Consider the following 17,563-nt stretch of genomic DNA (forward strand, 5'->3'; position numbering starts at 1 on the left):
TACCCCCCACCCCACCTCCACAGCCGTTGTGCCTTCGTACGCGCCGGCGGCGGGGTGGCACCCTGCAGCCCATCCGTAATCGTCCTGCGGGAACGGGGCAGGGCACATGGACCCCACGCGAGGAAGGAATTTCCCTAGGCCACGATGGGAATGGGGACCGGAAACATTGAGACTCAGGCAGTAAGAGAGGGAAGAGGAAGCCGCGAGGGTACGAGAAAGCTGGAGAGGGGGCCGAGCGCGAGCCAAGAGGAGAGGGCGCCGGGGAGGAGGGCGAGCAGCAGCAAGGGGAAGGAGGGACACACTGACGTGGGGAGCGCGACGGCGGCGGCCGCGAGCGAGCCGAGAGGAAAGCTGAGGGAGAAGGCGGCCCCGCATGTGGGCGCGCATAGGCGGGGACACCGGCTGGGAGAGGGGAGAGGCGGCGGGAGCGGGCGACAAGGCAGCCGGACGCCCGCCCGGACGGCGGGGCGCAGGGGCGCAGGGGCCCCACTCCCGCCGCGGGCCTGGGGAGCAGGGGGTCCGGGCGCGGCGCCACATTCTTCGCCTTTTCTTCCTCGGGCTCATTCTGGCAGATCGATACCTGCGCGGGACCCACCCCCGCCGCTAATATCTTTTTAATGAGTTCGCGGGGCTTAGAGCGAGCGCGATCTGCCCTCCAGGGTGGATTTTCCCCCGGCAGATGTTTCGGGAGGAGGCGGTGCGAGGGGCCTCGGGGAGGGGGGGCGACGACAAATCTCTCCCTCAGAGAGGCGAGCGCAGAAGACTTTCTTCTAAAGTTCAAAAGAAAGACGGGCTTTCACTCGGCCCCCAAAAATGTATTTCCCGGCGGACAATGGGCTTCTTTCTGCGCTTCGGAGGGCGGGAGGAGCGGGGACCCGCGCGCCCGGGCCCCGCCGGACCGACTTGCGCGCCCTTCCACCTGGAGCCGAGAGCCCGGCCCGCCCTCGGAACGCCCCGCTGAAGCGCGTCGTCCGGACCCGCAGGGAACGAAAGCGCCCTGCGGGCCGGGCCGCGGGGCCTGGGCGCCCCTCCTCCTGTGACTTGGGCCTCACGGGGGCGGCCCCTGCCCCAGCAGACGGGCACTGCTGTCTCGCGGGCAGGTGGGGCCGATCTCTGGGCTCGGGCTTCCGACCTCGTTCTCTCCGCGCTCCACTCCGCGCGAGGCAACAAGTAGAAATCAGCCGGCGCCCGGCGGCCGGGAGACCCTGCGTCCCTCTTCGTCAGCAGGGGCCGGCCACCCAGCCCGGTGCCCCCCTGCTTTCCCCCCAACGCCCCCCAATCCGTGGGTCCATCGGCCTGCTGCAGCCTCCCTCTCTCCACTCCCGTGGGCCCAGGGAGAAGGGGGAGCCGGGCCACGAGGATGACCTCCGAAGAGCCGCGGCCGATTGATTCGTTCCGCCCGGAGCCCAGACCGCGTGAATGGGGGCCGGGTCGGCGGCGGCGACGGGGATAAAGATGTTCTCTCTGCAAGGGGGAGGAGGTGCGGGGCCATTCACTCCTGGCCCGGCCCCTCGGGAAGCAGCGCCGAAGAAAGGGGACCGGGGCCTATTGAAGCCCTACGAGCTGCCCACAAAGGACCGATATACTGGGGGCCTCTCTATTAACGCCCATGAATATTAAAGAGATCGAGGAGCGGCGGCCCGCTGGCGAGAGGGCGGGGTGGGGAGAGATGCGGGGAGGGGGCGGCACCTGCGAGCTCAGGCTGCGCCGGTGCTAGCAGAGGGGGCTCCAGCACCCGCACACTCCGCGCCTGTTCCCGCAGCAAACGGCAGGGTTCATTCCCGGAGAAACTCCGAAACGTGCAATGCTTTCCCTCGCGATCTCAGCGAGAGAAGATGCAAGCACAGGGAATCTTGCTCTCCAATTCTAATGGGCCCTGAGACTGGGGCGCTTCCTATAGGCCCCCCTTTCCCTGGGGCGCGGTCCAGGTGGGTCTACGGCTAGACCAGAAGCACAAAATTTGAGCGTGCAGTGGATCCGTGGAAGGACAACGGGTGCACTAGCTGGGGTGGGGGGTTCTGGGCTCCTGAGTCCACCCTGCCCCCAGCACTGCTCCCTGGGGCTGTGGGTGTCTGGGAAAAGAATAGGGCTACCTGGCCCCGGCCAGAACCCTGGGTCCTTTCAACTCCTGACCCCTAGGTGGGGTCAGGACCCAAATGCTGCACCCCAGCGGGCCTTTCTTAGTGGGGTGTGGCATGGAAATTGGCAAAATCCTCGGAGATTTCAGAGGAAAGTGACCTGAGGCAAAGACACTCAAGGCAGGAAGAAACCTCATTTCACCAAGTCCAACCCAAACCATTGGACAGACAGAGACATTGCTGCCCGAAGAAGAGAAGGGGCGACCCAAGGATGCACAACAGTCCTCACCCCCCTTGGTTTCCCAGAGGTGCTGAGCTTGACCGCGGGGCTTGGGAACTGAGCTCCCAGCTCTTGGCAATGCTTCCCATGTAGCCTCTGCCGCGCTGGGCACATTTCCTCCTCCACCAAGTCTTCCTAGAAACCAAGGCCCAGGCGTCGGTAAGGCTCCCGTGCCCTGACTCCATCATCCCCCTTGGCTCAAACCAGAGCCAATGTGACTCGGTGGAGACGTCTGGAAGGGACCCTAACCCGGGGGCTGCGCTCTTTTCTCCGCAGCGCTGCCCTCTGCTGGCATCGGCCTGAAGGTCGCACCTTCTGCTGGGTGCAGCCTCCTGGGTCATCAGCCTTGAGAAGGCCCTGGGCCCTGGGTCTGAAAGCCGGAAGTTGCCCCGTCCTTACTCTATGCCTGGATGTCGACCCCCGAATGTCGGGGATCACTGGCCAGAACCCAGCATGCAGAGGCCAGGGATCCACAGCTGCCAGGTGCGAGGCTGGCTCAGCAAAGACTGGACCCTGCAGTGGAGGGAGCTCTTTGCCTGAGGGCGTGAGGACAGTGACTTCTGTAGGAAGACCAGTCACCCTGCCTCTCCACCCAAGTTTACACCTTGTGGAGAAGGCCTGGGGAAGCGGCCTCCTCCAGCTAACCCCAGGAGCCCAACTCACGCTCCCAGTGTCCAGAAAATCTGGTTCTGTTAACGGAATCTGAAATTTCAGGGGTGGGGGACAAGGGCCCAGGAGCTCAGCAGGTGGGGGAGGTTCCCCCGGTCCCCTTCCCGTCTCTAGGGTTGGAGTTGGGGCTAACTCCTGGAGGTGGCAAAGTCTGCAGGAAGCAGTGGCCTTCTCGCCTTGGCTCCGGGCTCAGCAGCAACCTGTCTCCAGATAGAGACGGAGAAAGACAGCGAGGGCACTCCGGGTGCCTTGGAACCTCTGCGCAGAAAGTCTGCTGGTGGGATGGGGGGCGGAGGAGCAGGGAGGAAGGGAGAGAAGAAGAGGGAGGTCAGAAGAGAAAGGGAGCTAGGAGGCCAAAAGTGCGGGCTTCCCTAGGCGGCAGCTGAGCGAAGGAGCCGGGAGGCCCGAGCCCTGAGCCTGCGCGCATCGCAGCCTGGCTCGGGGCTGCCTGCAGTTTCGGAAGGCGTCGCTCTGGGGCACGACTGCTCTCGCTCAGGATGGTCGGGGGACCCCTTTTTATCCCTCCTGTATCCCGCAGGAAAGCCTTTCCCGAGCAACCGGCGGCTAATTCGGATTTCAGCCTGCCCTTCCCGACCCCTACCTAACCCACTTAGGGCCAGGAGCCCATCGCCCACGAAGCCCTGTCAAGCCGGGCCCAGCCCCGACGGCGGCCGCAGCCCCGCCCCGCAGCCCTCTCGGCCCGGGTTGGGGGTGGGGGGGTGGTTTTCACACCCGGCTGAGAGCAGCAGCGAGCCGGGCGGTTGGAGCGGCCCGTTTGAAGCGAAGCGCAGGCTTCCGCAGCGCCGTTTGTGCAGGAGATCAGCGCGGCCCGGGCGCGCTGGGCCTGCGGGTTCCGGAGCAACTACCACAGCCCAGGTCTTGGAGCCTCGGAGAGCCCAGGGCCTGAGCAGGGAAAGGAGCTTTGGACCGGTCCGGGACAGGATGAGGGGCGCAGACCCGGCCTGGACAGTAGGTGAGCGCGGGGCCTGCGGGGCCGAGGCCAGCGGCTCCTCCTGACCAGTCCGTCCCTGGAGTCCGAGCGAGCCTCGCTGCGCCCCCGCCCCTGCTCCATCCCCTCCTCTCCTCGCTGCGGGCTGCGTCTCCCTCCCTGCCTGGCGCTTCCCACGGGGAGAGGAGGAGGAAGAGGAAGGGAGGGGGGGAGGAAGGGCCGCGAGGGGCGGGAGGAGCGAAGGGGGAGCTCCGGTGGCTCAGGCTCCTGGAGCCCGGCTGGGTACAACAAGTCTGTCCTCCGACGTCAGGGCGTCATTAATAACCAATTAGGAGGGTCACTGAGGCTCCTATAAAGGCGCTGAGGTTTTGCCAAGGGGAAGACCGTCCGGGCTGGGTGTGCGAGAGGCAAGCGCGCGCGTCCGAGAGCCCCCTCGCCGCCGCAGTTTCTCTGCAGCCGCCCGCCCGCACCCCCGCGCTCGCCTCCAGCCCCGTCCCTGCCGCCCTCCGCGCCGCTTTGCCGTCTCCACTGCTTTCTCCACCTCGCTCCCTCTCCCCCTCGTTCACTGTCCTCCCAGCCTCCCCCTCGCTTCCCGCTCCCTCCCGCGTCCGTGTCCTCCCGCTGCTCCTCTCCCTTCTCCTCGATCACAGCCCACTTCCCTCGCTCCTCCGCTCCCCTGTCGCCCGCCACATCCCCGCGTCTGCCCGGCCGGCCGTCCCCCGGCGCCGGCGAGCCCCGGGCCGCCCATGATGGGATCTGTGCTCCCGGCTGAAGCCCTGGTGCTCAAGACGGGGCTGAAGGCGCCGGGGCTGGCGCTGGCCGAGGTCATCACCTCCGACATCCTGCACAGCTTCCTGTACGGGCGCTGGCGCAACGTGCTGGGCGAGCAGCTCTTCGAGGACAAGAACCACCACGCCAGCCCCAAAACAGCCTTCACCGCCGAGGTCCTGGCGCAGTCCTTCTCTGGCGGTGAGTCGAGCCGTCGAGGCCGGTCGTATCCCCTCCTCCCGGCGGCCTTTGGTTCCCCGCCCGGCGATGCACCCACCGCGGCGGGGACACAGGGCGCTGAAGCTGCTTGCGCGCCAGCCCGGGCATTCCAGATGCCCCGTGTGCCTCGGTTTCCCTGAAGCCGAATCAGGGCGGGGCGGAGGACGGTTCCGCGCCCCGCGGCTTGGAGAAGGATCGCGGTGCCCAGGGTGTCCGCTCGCGGGACCCGCTTTCCCCGGCCCGCCCCTCACCCCTTTGAGCAGGCCGGTTCCGGCATTTAAAGCCTTACTAGGCGTGTAATAGCAGTTGACTCAAAAAGAAGGGGTTTTAAATTCATTTAGTTAACTTGGGCTTGACCCGCGAAAGTTCCCACTTAAACCAAGAACTTTAAAAGGCAGCGGGGGCTGGGGAGGGGGGCGGAGGGCGGGCAGGCGGGGAGAGAAAGCCGCGGAGGGAGTGAGGGAGAGAAAGAGAGCGAAAAAAGTTTCTTTTCTTTAAGATGTCTCAAGTTCTTATTCCTCATTCATCAACCAGCAAACAATATCTTTCCCCCGACACTGGCATCTCTGCGCGTCCGCCTCTCTTCCCCCTTTTCGATTTCTGTTCCTCTCTTAATTTACCGTGCAGACTAATTCCACTTCCATTCACGCTATGTCAACCATCTAATCCCCGCTTTTTGTAAGGGGAATTCCTCGGCCCCTTTTAAACAAGTCCCCTCGGCATTGAGCTACAATTTACTGCTACAGCATTCTTCCAGGGCTAATGAATTTAGAATTAGCAATTTCTTTCGAATGGAGCCGAATGAATGCGATCACTTTAACAGCGTGACAAATTGCCGGCCGCGCCGCAATGGACACCGTTTAACCCCCCCTTTCAGCCGGCCCGCTCGCCGGGTATTTTCCCAGGTAGCTTAGAGGGGAACCTTGTAAGACATGGAGGCCGCCCCTGTGCGCCTCACCGCTCCCACCCCGGCTGCCAGGTCCGGCAGAGGGACCCCCAAGGGTTCTGGGCTACTTCCGCTCTTCCCTGCCCAAAGAGGCGACTTCAGGGCTCGCCTGGGTCCGGGCACCGCCTTTCATGGCACCCCGGGTTCTGGGTGCACAGAGGGACCCAGACACGCCTGGGGTCACACACACAGCTCGGAATCCGACCCAATGCTGCCCGAGTTTCTTTTGAGCCTCCATGGCCCGGCAGCCCCAGTTCCCAGAGCTGCCAACCTGCCCCGGCAGCGGCGCCTCCAGCACCCCCAAAAGGAGTCAGAGCCCCTGATGGTGTCCAGGGGCTTCCGACCGTGCCCTGTGCTTCCTGCTGGGATGCGCAGTGAGCTCCGAGAATGACCAACTGAAGAACCCTGAGCGGCATTGGACGGAGTCTCGGCTTGGTCATCACCTCCTTATGGGCGCTGGCCTAAGTTTACCCATTTGTAAAACTACTCACTGTGGTTAGGTCAGTAGTTCTTAGACTTTTCTGTAATGGAAGGCAGTGGAAATTGTGGGTGCTTTGAGAATTCGTGAAAAAGCTAAAAAAAAAAATTCTCCTACCAATGAGCCCCAAAGCACCGGGTTACACACAACACTCCGGTGACTGCGCCTCCACTGCCCCACAAACACCCCGAGTGACTTCTGCAGAGTCACTCCGGGGCGGGCTTGGGATGGGTGGGCCGGGTAGGACGGGCTGAGTCCTCCGGCTCTGACCTAGTTTCTCCGCCCCGCGGCCACAGAGGTGCAGAAGCTGTCCAGCCTGGTGCTGCCGGCGGAGGTGATCATCGCGCAGAGTTCCATCCCCGGCGAGGGCCTCGGCATCTTCTCCAAGACGTGGATCAAGGCGGGCACCGAGATGGGCCCCTTCACCGGCCGAGTCATCGCCCCAGAGCATGTGGACATCTGCAAGAACAACAACCTCATGTGGGAGGTAGGCCGGGGCTGGGGCGGGGCCCGGGTGGGACCTGGCCTCCCGCTGCCGCTGCTTCCGCCCTTGCTAAGAAGAGCTTCGGCCGCTGCGGACCTGCCGCTCCCCAACGCGGGACCCCATGCCGCTGGATCCCTGGAGGTTCCTCCCCAACCTGCACCAACGCGCTCCCCCAAAGGCTTCGTTCGGAGAACTGACCCGCTTTGCTCTGGCCAACTCTAGGAAGCGCGACTTTTGTTGGTCCTTCACAGAGGAGGGCGCTGAGACCCAGAGAGGCCATGTCGCTTGCCCAGGGTCCCACGGTGCTGGGAGCCATCTCCCAGCCACCTGCATTTTCCCCCCACAACCCTGAAGCAGCTTCGGAAGCCCCCCAAAGCCAGCCCTGGTCGGGGAGCGAGGGCGGCTGGAGTGGAGAGCGAAGCGGGTCTGTGCTTGTTGGGAGACCGCTTCACCCTGGCAGGGCAGCGGCATTGGAAATGCCCATTGATAAATTGTGTTCCTCCGGGATATCGCAGCAGCCCCGTGAGGTATTATGCCCATTTTACAGCAGGAAATTGAAGGTCAGGGTGGCTTCCATCCCAGGCCTTTTGATCCTCTTCCCCTCAAACAGTGCCAGATGCCAGGGAGGACCACCCTTAGGACACACAGAGTCACTGTCAAAGCACTTCCTCCTCTTGGGGCTTTCACCTGGCAGAGGCCAAACTAGGGCACCCTCTCCCTAATTTCTTCCCCACCCCCAGAAGGCTCCCTGCCTCAGCTCCCACTTGGCAGATCCTGGAGGAGCTCCATGTGACAAATACTGCCCCTGGTCACAGGAGCAGGAGGAAGGGAACAGGTGGGTGGCCCAGAGACCTCTCCTAACCTCATCCCCTCCCTCCTGGAGGTCGGGCCAGTGCTGACTTTCTCCACTTGTGGCGGGGTTAGGAAGTTGGGGTCCAGTATGACCTATGAATATCCTTGGCAGCTCCCAGGAAGGAGCTTGAGCCAAGCCAGGTGCCACAGTGAGCCAGCCTTACCTCTCCAAACACCTGTGTCCCATCTGTGGTTCTGGCCAGTGCAACTCTGCAGCCCCAGAGAGCTAGCCGGATGCGACTTTGTCCGGCCACTGATCCCTCGGAGACCCTTTTCTTCTGGGGATGGGGAAGACATGGAAGCAGGAGCCCGGGGGGCCCTGGAGACTGATGACTCCCTGTTGGCCACCTCCGGCCGGCTGGCCTCAGGTGAACCGCTGTACCACTCTGAGCCTCCTTTCCCTCAGCTGGAAAGCTGAGATAATAAGAGCTATGTTCACTTCCTGGGGCTGTTGTGAGGATAGAGAGTGTGTGTGGATGTGCCTGGCATGGGACCTGGGCCGGGCCACAGGTGGCACACCTGACAAAGCCCTGCCTCATCTGCTCCCTGATTCACCTGCACCCAGGTGTTCAACGAGGATGGCACAGTGCGCTACTTCATCGATGCCAGTCAGGAGGACCACCGGAGCTGGATGACCTACATCAAGTGCGCACGTAATGAGCAGGAGCAGAACCTGGAGGTCGTCCAGATTGGCACCAGCATCTTCTACAAAGCCATTGAGGTGAGCATGTGCGCTGTTGTGTAGGGAGCAGTGGGGGCAGCTGGGAAAGGGGGGGGCAGGGCGGGAAGTGGTACAGGGCAGCTGTGTCTGGGCACTGTGGTGGGTAGAGGAGCACTGACACCGGCCTAGGTGGCCCTGCTCAGGCTGTAGAGCTGAGACCCATGCATCATGGTCTTCAGGAGTGTGATCTCTGGGCGAGCTTTCTGCTGTAGGTCAGAAAGGACAGAACTTGTGACTTTATGCTATTGTGAACGTCGTGAGCATCTCAACAGTGAAATCCCTGGGTATCTGCTGAGGCTGTCCTGGGGTTCAGAAGCTATAGAGACACAGAGGGCAAGACACGGAAAGGCAGCCCCGGGAACACATCTGAGCGGGAGAGGGGCGTTGTGTCTGCACCGTTTTCGCTGTGCATTGTCCCTCATTCTGCGTGCGTGGGGCACCCCTGACATGTGGACCATGACTCATTTATCACATACTGATTGCTCAGGTGTCAGGCTTCTCCTAGATGGTGTATATGCATTATTTTATTTAATCCTCATGTATTTAATCCACAAGGGAGAGTCCTGCCCTTAGCTACAGTTTACAGACAAGGAAACTGAGTTTCAGTTGGTAGCAGGCAGACTCAGGAGCTCTCACGTGGCATCAGGGGGCAGTGTTAACACTAATGCCTCTGCTGGGTAAAGCTCCTCAGAGAAGAGAGAAAGGGAGAGATAGCAGACAGATAAATACCACGTCCTGTGGCCCGGTGGCAGGGAGCTAAGCCAGACCCAGGGCGTGAGAAGGCTGGAGGATGGGAGAAGGAGGTATTCCCGGTTGGGGGTTGCTTGGGCAGAGGCAGAGAAGCTCACAGTGTTTGGGGAGGAGCCGATGGCGAGCTGAAGGTGGTAGCCCAGGGGGTGGCGAGCTGCCGGGCCTCCCTGTGGCAGGCTGTTGGTGAGCGCAGTGTAGGGGTGGTGGGGCTGTTCCCCCCACACTTGTCTGGACCTCATGCATCCGCTTGCTGGTCGGGAGGAGCACTGTGCCTCTTGGGGTGGGGCTGGGCTTGGCTGAGTGTTTCAGGTGGTCTGAAGGAGCCTCCGGAGAGTCAGAGAATGACTTTATTTTAGTCCATGCTCCATTTCTCCCTGGGACCCAGAGCCCCAAGTCTTTCCATGGCTCGAGGGGCACTGGGGCCTAGCAGCTTCTGGGACTGAGATGGGTTGCCCCCGAATAACCAGGCCCCCAGGACTCTCCTAGGGGTGACAGCAGAATGGCCTTTGCCTGGGTCCTGGTGTGGCCCGCTGTGCGGGGAGGTGGCGGGGAGGGGGGGGGTGAGGGACGCCCCTGGGAGGGCCAGGAAGTGGAGGGTAAGGAAAGATGAGCATTCCTGGACTGGGATTCCAGCGAGGGGACAGCGTGAGGTAGTGTGATGGTAGGACCGGAGGTGGCCCAGGCCTAGGACAGAGGTGGTTCCTGTCATCTAGCAGGACTGACACCCTGTGGGAGCAAGGGCTCCCCAGCAGACATTTTAGCATCAGCCTCAGGTGTGGCTGAAGCCCGCTTCTCACAGCGCGGGGCTGAGCGCGCACCTTAGCCCCTCTCCCCCTCTCAGCCTCGCGCACACACACCCTCACCTGTGTATGCTGATACACACTAGCCAGCCGGGGACACACACTCACGCCGTCACCATCCATCCCCCCCGCAGACGTGCACACAGGAGACAGACTAGGAACGCCTGTGTGATTCTGGCAGGAGGGCTCCCAGCTGAGGCAGGCATGGGGGCTCAGTCTCAGCTCGCTGTGCAGCGTCTCATCACGCTGGCTGAAGGCTGAACAGCGCCAAGGAACAGCAATGGGCATTTAGACAGAAATTCGGAGTTAGAGGGCAAGGTGGCCGTAGAGGACCTCCAAGGAGGGACCTGGGCTTATAAGGTTTCCAAAAGTCACCTACTTTCGATCAGGAATTTAAGTTGATAAAATGGAGGGAAGAAATCCTATCACATATTGATAGGTAGACAGCACCAATTTGGCCATTAATGTTTTTACAGAGTTAGCAAGCCTCCCGAGAAAGGTCTATTTGCAGGAGGGACGAGGAAACAAACTAGCACCCATTTTATTTTTAATAAATGAAGCTGGGCACATTTTTTTTTTGTGGCAGCACTTTTCTCAAACTGTGTGGCAATGTCAGATTCCAACCTCCTAGACTAAATGTGTGTCTGGGCGTGTATGGCCACCATGCCACGGGGTTGAGGCCAGAGCTCAGAGGCCCTTCTAGTCTCGGCCAGAAGATATTGCTGCCCCCGGCCCCCACCTCCAGACGCCTCTGGAATACATCGGCTGTCTGCTGTGTGCGTGTGTGAGAGTTAGCCAAGGAGAGGGGCCGTGGTGTAATCTGTTGTTTTAACCTTCCTGTCACTTTCAGAACTATTTATAGTTCATAGCAGTAACCCATTACTTGCCAAAAACATAGGAAGGAATGTCTTTATTTGATAAGCAAAATACACTATTGCTATTCCCACAATTACAAAATGACGGCCCTCCAAAAGGAGACAAGGACTGTGGGGTTCTCCAGGCCAGCCGGTCAGTAGAGACTCCCCAGGCCAGCGTGTCATCCCTGGGGCACCCTCCCTGCTGAAACTTCTAGGGAGTGCCCAGCCCATAGCAAGTGGGCACAGAATGTTGAATGACTACTTCTTTCTGCAGGTGATGGGGGCTAGGTTGAAAGGGGGAACACATGGACCCAGTTCTCCCAGGAAAACAAAACCAGCCCCCAGAAAGCAAGACATTTGACTCCAAAACTCAGCACAAGAAAGGGATGTAGGAAGAAGTCATGAAAGTTTTGGATTTGGGAACAGGGAAGAAAATTCCCAGTCCTTATTTTTTTGGAAATTACTGTGCCCTGCAATGTGGAATTTTTCTTTTTGCTACTTTCCTTCTCATTTTAGGCCGTTGAGCTCTTTTATTTTTATCCCCCTTGGAGCCTATTGCACCATCTCTCCTTTTCCTGGCTCTGTGAGGACAAACGCGTTTTCCTTTGACCGTGCTCATCAGAGGCTGCAGTTAAGATGCTCTGCTTATTAACATCTCTGCCTTCATGGAGTGTGACCATGTGCCAGCGCCTGCTAAGGGTCTTAGCAACTTTTTAGAAGTAGAATCCTCTCGGCCCTGTGAGGTGCTCTCTCTCACGCTCTGCATTTTAATGACCAAGAAACTAGGGTTCAGGGAAACCCCAGAAGCTTGCCGCGCTGTGATTTGAATCCAGGCCTGTCTGACCCCATGGTCACCATGCTGCGGGGCCTCCCTGGCCGATATCTATTTGCTGGAACTCTATTAATTGGTGTGTCGGGACATCTGTGGTACAGCGGAAATTGATATTCTTCCAGATGACACTGAGATCTTTCTAGACGACAGCGTCTGCATTGCCAAGGGAAGGGGAGGGCAGCAGAGCCTCCTGGGGGCATGTTCAATAGTGTGACAGGAATTCATACTAGGAAAGCAAACCCCAAACCCCATCATTTCAATTTATGATAAAAATTCAGAAATGGGGCAGGACAAAACTTGTGGGCTGATGCGGAAGGTAAAGAAGCGTGAGTTGCGAGATGATGTGATTTGTCAATGAGAGACTCGGGCGCTGATATTCCCCCCGAGTCTTGGTGATGTGGATTTTAGGGTACAGGACTCGGTTTCCCTGGGAATTGCTTGGTTTACTGCACATCCTGAGCCAGTCCCTGCTCCCCAGAAAAGTGAATGGACAGCTGATGTGGTTCTCTGAGCCGCAATGGAGAACCCCGGCTGAGCCAGGCTGGAGTGTTGGCTGTACAGAAACAGCACTAGCAGGGGGACGAGCGGGCCTGCAGGGGGCTGTCGGGTCTCTGCTCTTAGGTGGTTGGTCGGTTGATGGGACCCTGGGGGCCTCTGGACAATAGTACCAGGATCTCAGGGAACAGGCTGCCTGTTCTCGCCTGGGCTCCTGGCCTCTGGGTGGGTGTATGAGGGGTGCCCAGGAGCAGGCAGAAACCAGAGCTCTGGGCCAGCGGCCGCCACTGGCTTCCCAGGGTTCCGAAGGGCTCAGAGAGACTCCAGTTTGTGGCCTCTGCAGTGATGAGGCGGGTGATGCTGCCTTCCCTGGTGCTGCCTGGAGAGCTGGTGGCTTCTCACTGTCTGACAATGTGTGTCATTCTTAATTCCAGTAGGTTCTTCTTAATAGATTTCCTTTCTTCAAAAAATATTTTTTATAAAAGTAATATGTGCTCATTTATAAAAAACTCAGATGCATCATGTAGAAAATGGAAGTCCCTCTGCCGTCATGCTGCTCCCCACAAACCTTAAATCAGCCTTTTTAATAGTCTCAAAATGACAAACCCTCCTGGGGAAAGACATGCAGAAAACTGGCCCCAGTGGCTGGGCACCCAGAATGGGAGAGAGAGTTACTTTTCATTATATGCCCTTTTATGCCCTTTTATGGATTCACATTTTTGTCCATGTGTCCGCATCACTGTTTTAATTTTTAAAATTAATTAGTAAAATTAATTTTAATCTATTTCAAAAATGTTAGTGAAAAAATGGCTCACCGTTATATTGAAACAGTCCATATTGAAGCTTTTATTTAAAAAAGAATATTCCCCAAAACCATTTTGAATAGCAATATTCAGATTCTGTGCAGTCCCACACGTTCATCCTCATTCATCATCACCAGTTTTTTTGTTGATATACTTATTTTATATTATTTTATATTTAATGATAATTGTTGTTGTCAATTAAAATTAAAAGGTTGGTGTTGACTTAGGTATCTGAGTTCCAGACCTCGAGTCTGGAGGTGGAGAGGCTGCTCAGGGTAACATCAGCCGCGAGCGTGCTGACCCCTCATCTGTGCTCTCCAGGGTGAGATGGGGCCAGGAAGCTGTGGGCCCAGTGTGGCACAGTTGTCCTTGGGACATGCTGGCTCTTGTCGGACAGAGAAGGCAGAGCTGTGGGTCACTCTGGGCTTTCACTATGCCAGCAGCCCCGCACCATCCTGCAGGCTCTGCGGGATGCCTGTGGGACTCGATGCATCAGCGATGGCTGCCAACTTCTCTGAGAGGTTGGCGAGCTCAGAGAAAACCATAAAAAGCTCTCCTGTGTATCGATCATGCAAAGAGCTATGTGAGCATGTTTCCACTGAACCCCGACAGGCACCCAGTGAGGCCAGAGAAATGGTGCTGTCCCTCCTTTATGTTTGAGGATACTGAGACCCAGGGACATGAGACAACTTGCCCAAGATCACATGCTCAGCAGGTGGGGAGCCCGAGTGGACCCCAGCATGGCCTGAGCTGCAACCTCTGCAGTACTGTCTTCTGAAGGGAGGGGCACGTTCAGGCTGTTGGACGGGGGCTGGTTGCTTTAGAACCATGATGGATAAATGTCTGGTTTCATCTGAGAATTGAAGCCAGGTGCTGGGACAATGTTGGAGGTGACTTACAATCGGAGTCTTAGATTTGGGGGACCTCGGGGGGCCCCCAACCCGTTCATTTGAGGCAAGTGACTTGCCTAAGGTCATCCAGGGACCCAGTGACGGAGGACCCATTTGTACTGTCTCTCAGAGAGTGGCATTCTTCATGATGAATTTATCTGAAATATTTTAGGTCCATCCTCTTTTCTTAGGGGCTTGCAAATCCTCTCTCTTCGTCGCTCCTTTTCCAGCAGGGCCTCCAGCTCTGACCTGCAAGCCCAGTGGCCATGACAGTGAATGACCAGAAAGGCCTCGAGGGCTTTCACTGTGGTGCCTGCCATCTTTGAGGCACTGCCTAATTTTCCTTGGGTTCAGAGACTGCGCTTGGTTCTTCCATATTCAAACTCTGTCAGTCTGAGCTGGAGCAGCACCCTCTGCCTGGCTTCTCATCACTCACTGACCCCGAGGCTTGACGTGATGCGCCATGGACTGTGTGGCTTGTTGAGAAGGGGCACGGTGACCCCGGGCTGAGTCATGGGAGGATCTCAGTCACCTGGGCCCCCTTGCACGTTCCTGTTCCCACCCTGCGTCTCTCTGCTCCCCTCTCCTTTCAGAGAGCCGAGATGGCTCTGATGGTCTGAGGGTCCTCCTGGCTCTGACCAGAGGAAGAAAGGTGTGGTGAACAAAACTTTCTGAGTACGGTGGGGGTCTGCGGGCCAGAACCAGACAGAAAGGGCGGAGCCTCTCTGTGACCATGGAGACCAAGGGAAGGTCCTGTACTGCTGGGATTTCAGACGCCCCTGGATGGGATCCCCTGTGACCTTTTGTGCTTCACTAAAGGAGGAAACACCAGGAAAACAAACCAGCTATTGCCTGTGGATGTCCAGGTTCCTTTCTCCTAGCAGATCAGAGAGTGACCTCCATGGTGGGTGTCAAAGCCAGCTCTTCTGAGGTCCAGGCCTCCGGAGGGTGATAGGCTGTCCCCTCTCTCATTTGCCCTAGCTAGCTGGCCAAGTTACCCCACTTGGAAGGGGTAACTGGCTTTCACCAAAAGCCTGGGGAGCCCCTTGGGGTGTCCCGGGGTGTGGTGTATGGTCAGCCCCACCTCAGGAGCAGGCCTTCCACAGGCTCCCTGGATTGTCACTGCAAATCCTCCTTCCCAATGGCCTTCGCTGTTTTCCTGGGGCACGTCCTCCCCTGGGAGCAGCAGAGCCCTGTCACCATGTGTGGAGTTCTCTGCCATAGACTTAGGACATAGCAAAATGGGTTCTTAAGGCTGTGTGCCCTAGTATTTCAGAGGTGGAGGCATTCATCAACCTGAGTGCACCTTTCTAGCATTTTCCACATGCATGGGGTCATGCCAAGAGCCCTGTGGTGGGAAAGAAGTACCTGTGATGTGGTGCCACTTTGTGGATGCTTTGGATGAGAGCTGTTCCCAGAACATTATCAGGCAGGGTGTAACCAAGTGCCATAGGGTGCCCACACTCCTTGGGAGCATCCTCAGGGCTGGCTGACTTTTGTACTCCTCGGTAAGAAATAAAAAGTTTTCTAGCTTTTGGTCTTCTGTTACTTCTGCTTGTTGCAAGCCTTGCATTCTGTTTTCGCCAGCTTGGGAGGATTTGCATGGCCAGGACGCGGCTCTGTTCCCAGCAGCAGAGCTAGGACAGAGATGGGGAGAATCCTGGGCAGGGCGAGGTGACCAGAGCATCCCCTGTGTTTGTGCAAGTTGGCTGGCTTGGCAGAAACGGACCCTAGGAGGGCTTTGTCAGGGCTGAGACGGGAGCCACATTTCCATGGCAGGCGCCAGGACAGCTGCCTCCTGGCGGTGAGGGGATGTGCAGAGAGCCCTGCCTCTCACCCCCCCACCCCATCCCCCCAGTCTGCTGCCTCCCTGACCTCCTGTCCCCTCCTTCCTTGCAGATGATCCCTCCAGACCAGGAGCTGCTGGTGTGGTACGGGAACTCGCACAACACCTTCCTGGGTATCCCTGGTGTGCCTGGGTTAGAAGAGGAGCAGAAAAAGAACAAGCATGGTAGGTATTCTCCACGAGGCCATGATGACAAAGGACCCATAGAACCCTGTGTGTGTGTGTGTGTGTGTGTTTGTGTGTGTGTGTGTGGTTGGGGGCAAGAGGCTCCTGGCCTCCAGGGACCCTGGCTCAACCTCCAATACTGCTGAGCACACGGAAACTTCTGGTTCAAGGAGGCCAGTGCCTTTGGAACCACTAACGTGGTCCAGGAATGGGTGGAAGGCAGTTCTCCTGTTTTCTGGCCAGACAGACTAGGGGCAGATGATGGTAGTGGTACACCAGAGAGGCAGGACGGGCAAGGGGCCTGGCTGCGGGAGCCTGGATTGAGTTCCAGGTCTGCTGGGCAATCTTGAGAATGGCTCTGTGACTCAGTTTCCCTATCTTTAAGGGAAAGATGATCTCTAAGCTCCCTTCCAGTTCTGACACTCTGCCTTTCCCTGCCCTGTCACTGGTGCCCGGCCTGGCACAGGGTAGGCACTCAGTGTAAACCTTGTCTGCATGTGTGTTGGGGGGGACGCTGATCATCACGACAGAGACCATTAACTTAAGACCTATTTTGTGCCAGGTGTTGGGCTAAACCTTGTATGGGTATCACCCCACGTGGGTCCTCAGAAAATCCTTGTGAAATTTGATTATCCTTAATTTTAGAGGATGAACTTGAAGCTCATGGATTATTGCTTCCGGAGCCTTGCTCTGCAGCTATTGTTTACAATCAGTAATTTCTCCGATCCTTACAGCAGGCTTATGGGGGTGACACCATTATTACTTCCATTTCAAGGGTGAAGAAGGTGAGGTGTAGTTCCTTGACACGCAGAAGGCACTCAGTAAAATATTTGTGGGATGAATAAATGAAAGTAGTTTTTTGATGGGGGTGGAGTTATAATAGTTACTTCTGCTTATGTAAGGCTACTATGAGGCAGGCACTAACCATCCATGGGCTAAGGCAGGTAGTGTTCAGCACAGAATAACCTTTAACGGATGTCAGCTTTGTGTGACCGTCTCCAGTAGTCCTGGAGGGTCCCGTGGGGTTGCAGTGGGCTCCCATTTTATAGAAGAGAAAGTTGAGGTTCACTGAGGTTAAGTCTCTGAGTCTCCGCTGTCTCACAGAATGGTCTGGAGTCCAGCCAGGGCCCTTGCTGCCCTTCCCATCACCCTGTCAGCGCCCCGCATCAGTTGCCTGGGAACCACCCATTGGTCAGAGGCAGGCGGGACCCTGGGAGGATCGCGTGGGGTGGGAGAGTTGCCGGGGTGCCCGACAGCAGCGGCACGATTCTCACAGGGCTGCTCTCTCTCCTACCTCCCTGCCTACCCCTTGTCCCGCACCCCCACTCTCTCCCGCCCTCGTGGCCAGAGGACTTCCACCCCGCGGACTCGGCGGCAGGCACCGCGGGCCGCATGCGCTGTGTCATCTGCCACCGTGGCTTCAACTCGCGCAGCAACCTGCGCTCGCACATGCGCATCCATACGCTGGACAAGCCCTTCGTGTGCCGCTTCTGCAACCGCCGCTTCAGCCAGTCGTCCACACTGCGCAACCACGTGCGCCTGCACACGGGCGAGCGCCCCTACAAGTGCCAAGTGTGCCAGAGCGCCTACTCGCAGCTGGCCGGCCTGCGCGCCCACCAGAAGAGCGCGCGCCACCGGCCACCCAGCGCCGCGCTGCAGGCGCACTCGCCCGCACTGCCCG

At 58.3% G+C, this 17,563-nt stretch overlaps 1 protein-coding gene across 1 annotated transcript in view; it reads left to right on the forward strand.

The window, feature by feature from the left end:
• Positions 1-4,722: 4,722 nt before the first annotated feature.
• The window catches only part of PRDM12 (PR/SET domain 12), a 14,064-nt gene continuing 1,223 nt past the window's right edge, over positions 4,723-17,563 (forward strand). The window contains exons 1-5 of the mRNA XM_019641704.1: positions 4,723-4,945; positions 6,684-6,874; positions 8,289-8,444; positions 15,771-15,882; positions 17,231-17,558. Of these exons, the coding sequence (XP_019497249.1) occupies positions 4,723-4,945; positions 6,684-6,874; positions 8,289-8,444; positions 15,771-15,882; positions 17,231-17,558 (1,010 nt within the window). The remainder of the gene's footprint in view (positions 4,946-6,683; positions 6,875-8,288; positions 8,445-15,770; positions 15,883-17,230; positions 17,559-17,563) is intronic.

This window comes from Hipposideros armiger, unplaced genomic scaffold (assembly GCF_001890085.2).
Source record: "Hipposideros armiger isolate ML-2016 unplaced genomic scaffold, ASM189008v1 scaffold_3, whole genome shotgun sequence".
Classification (NCBI taxonomy): Eukaryota; Metazoa; Chordata; class Mammalia; order Chiroptera; family Hipposideridae; genus Hipposideros; species Hipposideros armiger.